This window comes from Tursiops truncatus, chromosome 15 (assembly GCF_011762595.2).
Source record: "Tursiops truncatus isolate mTurTru1 chromosome 15, mTurTru1.mat.Y, whole genome shotgun sequence".
NCBI classification, from domain to species: domain Eukaryota; kingdom Metazoa; phylum Chordata; class Mammalia; order Artiodactyla; family Delphinidae; genus Tursiops; species Tursiops truncatus.
The window spans coordinates 23,972,881-23,986,246 of record NC_047048.1 but is presented as its reverse complement, the minus strand read 5'-3'; the positions used below and the strand labels follow the sequence as shown (position 1 = coordinate 23,986,246).

The 13,366-nt window shown below is 41.8% G+C and overlaps 1 protein-coding gene and 1 long non-coding RNA gene across 3 annotated transcripts in view; one reads left to right on the top strand and one right to left on the bottom strand.

The window, feature by feature from the left end:
- Positions 1–10,165, top strand: part of XYLT1 (xylosyltransferase 1) — a 317,888-nt gene extending 307,723 nt beyond the window's left edge. Inside the window, exon 13 of the mRNA XM_033841163.2 lies at positions 9,959–10,165. Coding sequence (XP_033697054.1) covers positions 9,959–10,022 — 64 coding nt within the window. The 3' untranslated portion in view covers positions 10,023–10,165. The remainder of the gene's footprint in view (positions 1–9,958) is intronic.
- LOC141276480 (uncharacterized) overlaps positions 1–13,366 on the bottom strand; it is a 358,207-nt gene that overhangs the window by 11,842 nt on the left and 332,999 nt on the right. For both annotated transcript variants that reach the window (XR_012326090.1, XR_012326091.1), the window contains 2 exons: positions 12,028–12,291; positions 10,523–10,701 (listed from right to left, as the gene is read on the bottom strand). This is a non-coding gene — a long non-coding RNA (uncharacterized lncRNA). The remainder of the gene's footprint in view (positions 1–10,522; positions 10,702–12,027; positions 12,292–13,366) is intronic.

Below are 13,366 nucleotides of genomic sequence, written 5' to 3'. Positions count from 1 at the left end.
CCTGAGGTCAGGTGTTGGACACTCTTGATGCTGTGCCTCCGTATTTAGTTGGTCTGATCTCCTTCTCTGCTGGGAAGCTGCATGCTGCCCCAACCTACATGGTCCAAGTTTCAACCAAGCACTCGATACAGAACACGTAAGGTGCCAGCTCCTTACAAGAAAATGTTCTCAAAATATGATTTTTTGATGTTCCTATCTACGTTAGTCAGGGTTCTTTCACTTGCAAGTAACAGTAGCCCAAATCAAACAAGTTTAATCAGGCAGAGAATCTATTGACTCATGAAATTGCAGAAAAGAACAAAATTAAAATGCAAAGGACAAGAATGAGAGCCTCTCTAGGAGACTCAAGAATGGGAACTGGATCCTCAATACTCCTGGTCACCTTTTCCTCCATTTCTGCTGCTCCCACTTTGACTCTATTTTCCCCTACAGACAGCTGATGCCACGTGATAGAGAAAAAAGGCCCTAGAACTCCCTCCTTCTTATCCTTTAAGCTGCACGACAGAAAAAGATCTATGTCCTTTGTTCTCATTGCCAAAAGAAATGGCTCCAACAAGCAAGCTTGGGTCACATGCCCAGCACTGGACCTATCACTGGGGCCAAGCAAACAAGGTACTATAATTGGCTGAGTGTGGATCATGTACCAAACCCTGTGGCCAGGTGATTGGGTAAGAAACTGTGATTGGCAGCACCATCCCAATCACATGGTCAGAGTGGAAGAAGAACATTTCCCCAAGGATGTGCTGAACAGACAAAAACAGCAGATGTGGCTAGTACCTTGGATTTAGCCCAGGAAAAGTCCAAGCTACAGCAAGTTTTTCTAGGTTTGACCAATGGGAAGCAGCAGATGCCTATAGGAGGGAACAAGAATGCCGTGTGGATGAAAGGCTCTTGGTGCTCCAGCCAGGAGTCAGGGCTCTGCCTCTGAGATAGGAGAGCCAACTTCAGGACACTGGTCCACAAGAGACCTCCCAGCTCCATATAATATCAAACGGCGAAAATCTCCCAGACACCTCCATCTTAACACCAGCACCCAGCTTCACTCAACGACCAGAAAGCCACAGTGCTGGACAACCTATGCCAAACAACTAGCAAAACAGGAACACAACCCCACCCATTAGCAGAGAGGCTGCCTAAAATCATAATAAGGCCACAGACACCCCAAAACACACCACCAGACGTGAACCTGCCCACTAGAGAGACAAGATCCAGCCTCATCCACCACAACACAGGCACTAGTCCCCTCCACCAGGAAGCCTACACAACCCACTGAACCAAGCTTAGCCACTGGAGACAGACATCAAAAACAGCGGGAACTACGAACCTGCAGTCTGCAAAAAGGAGACCCCAAACACAGTAAGATAAGCAAAATGAGAAGACAGAAAAACACACAGCAGATAAAGGAGCAAGATAAAAATGCACCAGACCTAACAAATGAAGAGGAAATAGCCAGTCTACCTGAAAAAGAATTCAGAATAATGATGGTAAGGATGATCCGAAATCTTGGAAATAGAATGGACAAAATGCAAGAAACAGCTAACAAGGACCTAGAAGAAATAAAGATGAAACAAGCAACGATGAACAACACAATAAATGAAATTAAAAGTACTCTAGATGGGATCAATAGCAGAATAACTGAGGCAGAAGAACGGATAAGTGACCTGGAAGATAAAATAGTGGAAATAACTACTGCAGAGCAGAATAAAGAAAAAAGAATGAAAAGAACTGAGGACAGTCTCAGAGACCTCTGGGACAACATTAAACACACCAACATTCGAATTATAGGGGTTCCAGAAGAAGAAGAGAAAAAGAAAGGGACTGAGAAAATATTTGAGGAGATTATAGTTGAAAACTTCCCTAATATGGGAAAGGAAATAGTTAATCAAGTCCAGGAAGCACAGAGAGTCCCATACAGGATAAATACAAGGAGAAATACGCCAAGACACATATTAATCAAACTGTCAAAAATTAAATACAAAGAAAGCATATTAAAAGCAGCAAGGGAGGGCTTCCCTGGTGGCGCAGTGGTTGAGAGTCCGCCTGCTGATGCAGGGGACACAGGTTCGTGCGCCGGTTTGGGAAGATCCCACATGCCGCGGAGCGGCTGGACTCGTGAGCCATGGCCGGTGAGCCTGCGCATCCGGAGCCTGTGCTCCGCAACGGGAGAGGCCCACGTACCGCAAAAAAAAAAAAAAGCAGCAAGGGGAAAACAACAAATAACACATAAGGGAATCCCCATAAGGTTAACAGCTGATCTCTCAGCAGAAACCCTACAAGCCAGAAGGGAGTGGCAGGACATACTGAAAGTGATGAAGGAGAAAAACCTGCAGCCAAGACTACTCTACCCAGCAAGGATCTCATTCAGATTTGATGGAGAAATTAAAACCTTTACAGACAAGTAAAAGCTGAGAGAGTTCAGCACCACCAAACCAGCTTTACAACAAATGCTAAAGGATCTTCTCTAGACAAGAAACACAAGAGAAGGAAAAGACCTATAATAACGAACCCAAAACAATTTAGAAAATGGGAATAGGAACATACATATCGATAATTACCTTAAATGTAAATGGACTAAGTGCTCCCACCAAAAGACACAGATTAGCAGAATGGATACAAAAACAAGACCCTTATATATGCTGTCTACAAGAGACCCACTTCAGACCTAGAGACACATACAGACTGAAAGTAAGGGGATGGAAAAAGATATTCCATGCAAATGGAAACCAAAAGAAAGCTGGAGTAGCAATTCTCATATCAGACAAAATAGACTTTAAAATAAGGACTATTAAAAGAGACAAAGAAAAAAATAAAATAAAATAAAATAAAAGAGACAAAGAAGGACACTACATAATGATCAAGGGATCGATCCAAGAAGAAGATATAACAATTGTAAATATTTATGCACCCAACATAGGAGCACCTCAATACATAAGGCAAATACTAACAGCCATAAAAGGGGAAATCGACAGTAACACATTCATAGTAGGGGACTTAAACACCCCACTTTCACCCATGGACAGATCATCCAAAATGAAAATAAATAAGGAAACACAAGCTTTAAATGATACATTAAACAAGATGGACTTAATTGATATTTATAGGACACTCCATCCAAAAACAACAGAATACACATTTTTCTCAAGTGCTCATGCAACATTCTCCAGGATAGATCATATCTTGGGTCACAAATCAAGCCTTGGTAAATTTAAGAAAATTGAAATTGTATCAAGTATCTTTTCTGACCACAACGCCATGAGACTAGATATCAATTACAGGAAAAGATCTGTAAAAAATACAAACACATGGAGGCTAAACAGTATACTACTTAATAATGAAGTGATCACTGAAGAAATCAAAGAGGAAATCAAAAAATACCTAGAAACAAATGACAATGGAGACACAACGACCCAAAACCTATGGGATGCAGCAAAAGCAGTTCTAAGGGGGAAGTTTATAGCAATACAAGCCCACCTTAAGAAGCAGGAAACATCTCGAATAAACAACCTAACCTTGCACCTCAAGCAATTAGAGAAAGAAGAACAAAAAAACCCCAAAGCTAGCAGAAGGAAAGAAATCATAAAAATCAGATCAGAAATAAATGAAAAAGAAATGAAGGAAACAATAGCAAAGATCAATAAAACTAAAAGCTGGTTCTTTGAGAAGATAAACAAAATAGATAAACCACTAGCCAGACTCATCAAGAAAAAAAGGGAGAAGACTCAAATCAATAGAATTAGAAATGAAAAAGGAGAGGTAACAACTGACACTGCAGAAATAAAAGAGATCATGAGAGATTACTACAAGCAACTCTATGCCAATAAAATGGACAATCTGGAAGAAATGGACAAATTCTTAGAAAGGCACAACCTGCCAAGACTGAATCAGGAAGAAATAGAAAATATGAACAGACCAATCACAAGCACTGAAATTGAAACTGTGATTAAAATCTTCCAACAAACAAAAGCCCAGGACCAGATGGCTTCACAGGCCAATTCTATCAAACATTTAGAGAAGAGCTAACACCTATCCTTCTCAAACTCTTCCAAAATATAGCAGAGGGAGGAACACTCCCAAACTCATTCTACGAGGCCACCATCACCTTGATACCAAAACCAGACAAGGATGTCACAAAGAAAGAAAACTACAGGCCAATATCACTGATGAACATAGATGCAAAAATCCTCAACAAAATACTAGCAAACAGAATCCAACAGCACATTAAAAGGATCATACACCATGATCAAGCGGGGTTTATTCCAGGAATGCAAGGATTCTTCAATATATGCAAATCTATCAATGTGATAAACCATATTAACAAATTGAAGGAGAAAAACCATATGATCATCTCAATAGATGCAGAGAAAGCTTTTGACAAAATTCAACACCCATTTATGATAAAAACCCTGCAGAAAGTAGGCATAGAGGGAACTTTCCTCAACATAATAAAGGCCATATATGACAAGCCCACAGCAAACATCCTCCTCAATGGTGAAAAACTGAAAGCATTTCCACTAAGATCAGGAACAAGACAAGGGTGCCCACTCTCACCACTCTTATTCAACACAGTTTTGGAAGTTTTAGCCACAGCAATCAGAGAAGAAAGGAAATAAAAGGAATCCAAATCGGAAAAGAAGAAGTAAAGCTGTCACTGTTTGCAGATGACATGATCCTATACATAGAGAATCCTAAAGATGCTACCAGAAAACTACTAGAGCTAATCAATGAATTTGGTAGAGTGGCAGGATACAAAATTAATGCACAGAAATCTCTGGCATTCCTATATACTAATGATGAAAAATCTGAAAGTGAAATCAAGAAAACACTCCCATTTACCATTGCAACAAAAAGAATAAAATATCTAGGAATAAACCTACCTAAGGAGACAAAAGACCTGTATGCAGAAAATTATAAGACACTGATGAAAGAAATTAAAAATGATACAAATAGATGGAGAGATATACCATGTTCTTGGATTGGAAGAATCAACATTGTGAAAATGACTCTACTACCCAAAGCAATCTATAGATTCAATGCAATCCCTACCAAACTACCACTGGCATTTTTCACAGAATTAGAACAAAAAATTTCGCAATTTGTATGGAAACACAAAAGACCCCGAATAGCCAAAGCAATCTTGAGAACGAAAAAAGGAACTGGAGGAATCAGGCTCCCTGACTTCAGACTACACTACAAAGCTACAGTTATCAAGACGGTATGGTACTGGCACAAAAACAGAAAGATAGATCAATGTAACAGGATAGAAAGCCCAGAGATAAACCCACGCACATATGGACACCTTATCTTTGATAAAGGTGGCAGGAATGTACAGTGGAGAAAGGACAGCCTCTTCAATAAGTGGTGCTGGGAAAACTGGACAGCTACATGTAAAAGTATGAGATTAGCTCACTCCCTAACACCATACACAAAAATAAGCTCAAAATGGATTAAAGTCCTAAATGTAAGGCCAGAAACTATCAAACTCTTAGAGGAAAACATAGGCAGAACACTCTATGACATAAATCACAGCAAGATCCTTTCTGACCCACCTCCTAGAGTAATGGAAATAAAAACAAAAATAAACAAATGGGACCTAATGAAACTTCAAAGCTTTTGCACAGCAAAGGAAACCATAAACAAGACCAAAAGACAACCCTCAGAATGGGAGAAAATATTTGCAAATGAAGCAACCGACAAAGGATTAATCTCCAAAATTTACAAGCAGCTCATGCAGCTCAATAACAAAAAAACAAACAACCCAATCCAAAAATGGGCAGAAGATCTAAATAGACATTTCTCCAAAGAAGATATACAGACTGCCAACAAACACATGAAAGAATGCTCAACATCATTAATTATTAGAGAAATGCAAATCAAAACTACAATGAGATATCATCTCACACCAGTCAGAATGGCCATCATCAAAAAATCTAGAAACAATAAATGCTGGAGAGGGTGTGGAGAAAAGGGAACACTCTTGCACTGCTGGTGGGAATGTGAATTGGTTCAGCCATTATGGAGAAGAGTATGGAGGTTCCTTAAAAAACTACAAATAGAACTACCATATGACCCAGCAATCCCACTACTGGGCATATACCCTGAGAAAACCGAAATTCAAAAAGAGTCATGTACCAAAATGTTCATTGCAGCTCTATTTACAATAGCCCGGAGATGGAAACAACCTAAGTGCCCATCATCGGATGAATGGATAAAGAAGATGTGGCACATATATACAATGGAATATTACTCAGCCATAAAAAGAAACGAAATTGAGCTATTTGTAATGAGGTGGATAGACCTAGAGTCTGTCATACAGAGTGAAGTAAGTCAGAAAGAAAAAGACAAATACCGTATGCTAACACATATATATGGAATTTAAGAAAAAAAAAATGTCATGAAGAACCTAGGGGTAAGGCAGGAATAAAGACGCAGACCTCCTGGAGAACGGACTTGAGGTTATGGGGAGGGGGAAGGGTGAGCTGTGACGGGGCGAGAGAGAGTCATGGACATATACACACTAACAAACGTAGTAAGGTAGATAGCTAGTGGGAAGCAGCCGCATGGCACAGGGATACTGGCTCGGTGCTTTGTGACAGCCTGGAGGGGTGGGATAGGAAGGGTAGGAGGGAGGGAGACGCAAGAGGGAAGACATACGGGAACATATGTTTATGTATGACTGATTCACTTTGTTATAAAGCAGAAACTAACACACCATTGTAAAGCAATTATACCCCAATAAAGATGTTAAAAAAAAAAAAAAAAAAAACAGCAGATGTCCATCCACTGGTCACAGCCAACTCCTGGCTCAGGTGGTTTCTCAGCTTTGCAGTCCAATTTGTTCCTGTTCCTCAAATGCCCAAATTGTCTCCACCCAGCTCCTAGCTATCTTCCTAAAGAGAAGGATTCTGGGCATGTCTTGAGCAAATCATTTTAAATAAACATCATATAGATGGTAGAGATTTCGCCTTCACTTAATTAGTTGTATTTATGCTTATGAAACAACATGATGAATCCCTCCTTTCCTCCTTGTAGCCCGGGCACAGGACTCATTTAAAAGGCTCATGTTACTGCCCTTTGCTAATTATGGTAGATGGTTCTAACTTGCATCAAAAAAGAGAGAGTCTGTGTACCAAAGACTCTGGCACAAAGTCTTTGTACCAGACAAAGAACAACAATATATTTTTCCATGTTTCTGTAGCATCAACCTCCTGGGCTCCCAGTCTCTCCTCTGCCCCCGCAGCAGGCACCCAAAACCCTCATGCTAGTAGATTCATCCATGATGAGGTGACAGAGCCTTGCTGAGTTGGTGTTAAGGTACTAAAAGAGGAGATGAGGAGGAAAGTAATGGTTAACCCAGTTGAAAAGCACTGATAGCAGATAAGCTGATTGGGCATCACAGCAGATTGGGTAGGACTCAGGACAGATATGGGGAGTACTTTTCAAATCACATTATCAAGTCTGAACTCCTTACTACCAATTTTCCAGTGCCACTGACCAAAATAAGGACTCCTCCTCCAAATCTGGAGTCAGATAATCCTGTGTTCAAACAGATTTCATTACAGATTAGCTGAATCAAATTCCCTAACATCTCTGAGCCTCAGCTTACCTATTTGGTGATAATAGTTACTTACTCATAAAGCTGTTGGGAGAATTTTAGAAAGACAGGGCACAGAAAATACAAAGCCTACTGTCTACACTTAGAAGGAGCTCAAAAAAGGTCAGCTCCCCTTGCCTTCACACCCCAAGGTAAAGCTCCTTGAGGGCAGAGACAGTGTCTATATTTTCAGCACATATTAAGGGGCTTGACACAAAATGGTGTGCCAGTGTTTGATGAATGAATAAATGAACAGGACTGCCACTACTTCCATAATTTCTTCAGGGGCGTTTCATTTTGTCTGGTCAGAACAATTATTCTCTATTTGAGAATTGATGTCTTCTATTCATGACAAGGTGGTATCTATCACCTTGACTTCTAAGGTGCAAGTGACATTTTCTCAAATGCCCTGAATGAAGGGAAGCACAGCACTGCCCCCAGTCTCTTTGGAGCTTCTTGGGGTGCCTCAAGTTCAGCTACAACCTGGGTTCCACTTCCACTAAATTGGTTCATTGTACCAATCATTCCTCTATTCTGCAGGTTCTTTTTTTCAGTTCTAGGTACTTCTGCTGTAAGCATCTTTGCCATAAACATCTTTACTGCAAACATTTTTGCCTCACAACTACTTGGCCATAAGGCAATCTTGCCATAAAAGATAACTGGTTGACAGTTTGGTTTTAAGTTGTTGACAGTTTGGTTTCATTTCTTAGTGGACATAGGACTCCAGTTTTTACATTCCATCAATCTTAGCCCTCGTGATAGTCTATACAGTGATGAATAGCATGGCAGTCTTAAAATAGTAGATGATAACTACTTACATGGACTTGGTAGAAAAGACGGTGATAAAACTTACTGGAAGTGTGATTAAGAGAGCGTAAAGGGCTTCCCTGGTGGCGCAGTGGTTGAGAATCTGCCTGCTAATGCAGGGGACACGGGTTCGAGCCCTGGTGTGGGAGGCTCCCACATGCCGCGGAGCAACTAGGCCCGTGAGCCACAAGTACTGAGCCTGCGCGTCTGGAGCCTGTGCTCCGCAACAAGAGAGACCGCGATAGTGAGAGGCGCGCGCACCGCGATGAAGAGTGGCCCCCACTTGCCACAACTAGAGAAAGCCCTCGCACAGAAACGAAGACCCAACACAGCAAAAATTAATTAATTAATTAATCAACTCCTACCCCCAACATCTTCTTTAAAAAGAGAGAGAGCGTAAAGCCAGAGTGAGTGCTGTACTAGAAAATGATAATGTATCAGTTGCAAATCCTTCAGTGATTTGAAGGTGTAGAGTTGAACCCACACCTTCCATAAAACTTTGGAACGTCTATCAGTGGACATGTGACAACCTGCTAAGAACAAACAGCTTTCCCAACGCGATACAAAGCTCAGGTACAAATATACATCCTAGTATTTGGAAGCTGATGCCTCTCTATGAAGAATTTTATCAAAATAGAAGACGTGTGATGCCAAATGAGGCGACAAGTCAACAAGCAAACAAAGTAAATAAATAAATAGTATAAAATACTGTGAATGAAAGACTTGGAAGACAAGTGCTTAGATACAACATGCAAAATAAAATCAGTTATTTGCGCAGTATTGTCATGAATTTACACACATTTCAAATATTTTGTATTTTGCGATAAAGTCTTTTTGTTACCCATTTTTCATGTTTCATTATGTCCTTTTTAATGCCCCTCTTTTATTTTTCCTTATTTTATCTTTTACAACAAACCTGCCTTATGGTCAATTAGTTACGCAGCAAAAGTACTTACGGCAAAAATACCAGACATACTTTTTCTTCTTTCTGCACCATATCACCCCTCCTAATAAACACCCCAATCCATCAATCCCCCAAAATACTACGGCTAGACTATGTAAACCGAAGATTTTACCAAAGCTTTCAGGTAAGAAAGTGCATGAGAGCATTTCAAATGATTTAGGATTTAATATTAGATGTTCCCATTCTCAAAATCCCCAAATCCCTGATCAGCCACCTGCCTGCACATTCTCCAGCATCCAGGCATGTGTCTGCCACCCTCTCCTCATTCTCTTCTGTCTGCTGTCAGGCACCTCCCTGCTCAATGCCCTATTATCTCATCATCCCACTGTCTCTTTGCAGACCAGTCCCTCAGGGACTCACACTCCACACCTACAGAAACCTCTAAATGTAAGACTCTCCTTGGTTCTAAACATAGACAGTTCTCTCCTAAGAGGAAGGAGCTCTGGAACCAGCTTCGAAAAAAATTACTACAAAGTACTCTTCCCTCCTGATTGTTCCAATTTAACACACTCCCTGGCTGCCAAGTGGTGTCTGAGCACTTTGGCTCCTTTCCTTAAATAATACTTTTTATTTTTATTTTTTTGTAAAACATTTAGGATCTTCCTCACCACCATGGGAATCCTTTCAGCATCTCCAAATTCCATCATTAACATCTGCTGATTTCACTGGGGATGGATGATGGGCAGGTAGGATGCAAGAGTCCAAAGGAGAACTTGGATGAACTCCAGGATCAAGAATTGCTCAAAACTAAGATCACTGACGTCCTTGGTTTGGTCCCAATAAAGTACAGTCCTTCCTGCCAACTTTTATTTTCCAACCTTGACTATTCATGGCCTGCATCTGCAGACACTGACACTGACTTTGTCATCAAGGAGTCTAGAATTTGTTTATCTGATATGGGTATTGGCCCAAACTTAGCTTCAAAGACTAGAAACAAGAGACGAAGGAACATCCAGGGACGTAAGGGACTTGGAACCCTAACTAACTGTCCCCTAGCTCAAAGTCTGACCTTTATCTAGAAACCTAATTGTTCCATCCCTTAGCGTTCTCCAATAGGAGATATATTATTAGAATATAAGATTTATTATTATAAATAATAATAACATTTATTATTTACTATTATTATAAAGAAAATTTATTATTGTAAGGAATTGGCTCACCTGATTATGGAAGCTAAGTCCCCAGACCTGCTGTCAGCCAGCTGAAGACCCAGGAGAACTGATGATGTAAATTGCAGTACAATTCCAAAGGCCCGAGAAGCAGGAAAGTCAATGGTGTAGCTGCAGGCCCAAAGGCTGGTGACTCGAGACCCAAGAAGAGCTGATGTCTCAGTTCCAGTCTGAAGAAAGGAAAGGACCAATGTCCCTGCTCAAAGCAGTCAGGCAGGAGGTGTTCCCCCTTACTTGCTGGAAGGTCTGTCTTTTTATTCTATTCAGGCCTTCAACTGATTGGATGAGGTCCACCCACATTAGGGAGAGTGACCTGCTTTATTCACTCTGTTGATTCAAATATTAATCTTATCCAAGACACACCCAGAACAACGTTTAACCAAATATCTGAAGACCCCTTGGCCCAGTCAAGTGGACACGTAAAATCAACCATCACACTCAGTTTCTCTTTCTTTGTAACGGGCATAATACTGGCCACCTGGAGGCAATACTGATACAAATTGAAAGAGCACAACCAGTTAACATAGGTTTGAGATCTGAACCTCCCACTTATTGGTTGCGTGACTTTGAGCCAATCAGTCAATTTCGTGATACAGCTTTTTATTTGTAGAACGAAAAGAAAGGAAGGAAGGAGGGAAGGAAGGGAGAGAGAAAGTAAGAAAAGAAGGGAGGAAGGGAAGGAGGGAGGGAGAGAGAGAGAGAAAGAAAGATAGAAAGAAAGAAAAGAAAGAGAGAGAGGGAGGGAGGGAGGGAGGAAAAGAAAAGATAATCTTATCTGCCTATTAGTGAAGGGTTCTTATAAGGTTAAATCAGTGCCTCTCAACAATGGCCGCAAAGTGGACTTGCCTGGGGAGGATTTCTAAATGCTGTCCAAGCCACACCCCAGATGAATTAAGTCAAAATCTCTGGAGATGGGACGCAGGCATCAGTAACCAGTAAAGCTCCCCAGTGATTCTAATGTGCAGTCAAGGTTGAGAACCCCAAGATTAAATGGATGTGAAACTGTTCCCCAAATGTTGGGAAGTATCATTATTACCCTACGCTTAGATCAGCCCTTCATGTCGTAAGAAGAAATCTCCTGTCTTAAGACCACAGACTTTACACATATACACCAGTGGCCCACGTTGTTAAAATCAGAACCACAAGGATAAAAGTGAGATCCCAGGGATTAACGGAAAACATCTCAATGGTCTGGCTCTACTCAATTTTCCTTAAAACGTGACTCGTAGAATCGTACATCCCAAGAACTGTGAAGAGCGGTACAAATATATCGTCTTCTTAATCTCCCTGCCTCCAGCCAAAGTGGTGCTTGGATCACACAGACAGACTGGGTTCCGTAAGTTCTCTGGGGTGGGTGTAAGGACCCCATCACCTGCCGCTGCCCACTGGCACTTCAGCCAGTTTCCCTCTGGCCCTTGCTCAGGCCTCACAATCCCTTCGCCCACACGTGAGTGACCCCTGCCCAGCATTGCAGAGCCAACTGAGAACACACAAACCTTGGACGCCTTTCTGTATTCCGCAGACGCTTTCTCGACTGTCTTTTACTGACACGTCCTCTTTCATCCTAGGCACTTGAAGGAACAGGAGCCCAGCATGCAGTAGGTGTGCCCACGACTGGGCTGACGCTGCTTTGTGGGCGGCCCCGGGCTGTCCTGCCGGATGAAGTGTCTCCCCAGCTAGGTTATTAAGCTTGTCTGGGAGTAGGATCACGTGATCTAGATTCTTGCTCCATGAAGCACAGCATCAGTATCACCTGGGAGCTTGTTAGGAAAACAGCATCTCAGGCTCCACCCCAGACCTACTGAAGCAGAATCCTCATTTTAACAAACCACCCAGGTGCTGTATATGCATGGAAATTTGAAAAGCACTGATCTATACGTTTTATGTGTCCAGACAGGTCGTTGAGTCATTCAAACAAACAGACGGTTACCAAGCACTGTGCAAGGGACTGTGGTAGGATCTAGGAATATAACTGTAAATGGAAACCGGTCCTGATGCTCAGGGAACCCCCAGTGCAGTAGTGAGGGAGACAGACTGTGACAAATGGTCTGCTAAGTGCTAATGTAAGGATAACTGGAGGACGCTGTGGGACCATGGACAAGGGGCTCTATGACGGTTTTAAAATGTGTCCACAAACTCTCCTCCTTTCAAGAGGTAGAGCTTAATTCTCTTCCCCTTGAGTGTAAGCCAGACTTAATGAGTCACTTCTAGCCAACAGAATATGATAGAAGCCACAGTATGTGACATCGGCCTCTGGGACATTGCCTTACCTTGCACAAGCTGCTATAACAGAATGCCAGTGGGTGTTTTATAAACAACAAACATTTATTTCTCACAGTTCTGGAGACTGAACTGAAATCAGGGTGCAGACATGGTCAGGTTCTGGTGAGGACCCTCTTTCACGTTACAGACTGTGATCCTCTTGTCATGTCCTCATATGGCGGAAAGGAGAGGGAGTCCTTGGGTCCTATTTATGAGGGCACTAATCCTGCTCCCGAGGGTTCCACCTTCATGACCTAATCACCTCCCAGAGTCCCTACCTCTTAGAATTGGGGGTGAGAACTTCAGTATATGAATTTTGGGGGGTACAGAAACATTTAGTTCACTGCAGACATAAAAAGCATTGTAGCTTCCTCCCAGCTGTCTCTTGGACCACTCTGGGGAAGCCAGCTACCAAGTTATAAGGACACTCAACAGTCCTACGAAGCAGCCCATGGGGCTAGGGACTGAGGCCTCCTACCAATAGCTATGAGGGAGCTATTTTGAAAGCAGATCCTCTAGCCCTCATCATGTTTCAGATGACTGCAGCCCCAGCCAATGTCAAGACTAAACTCA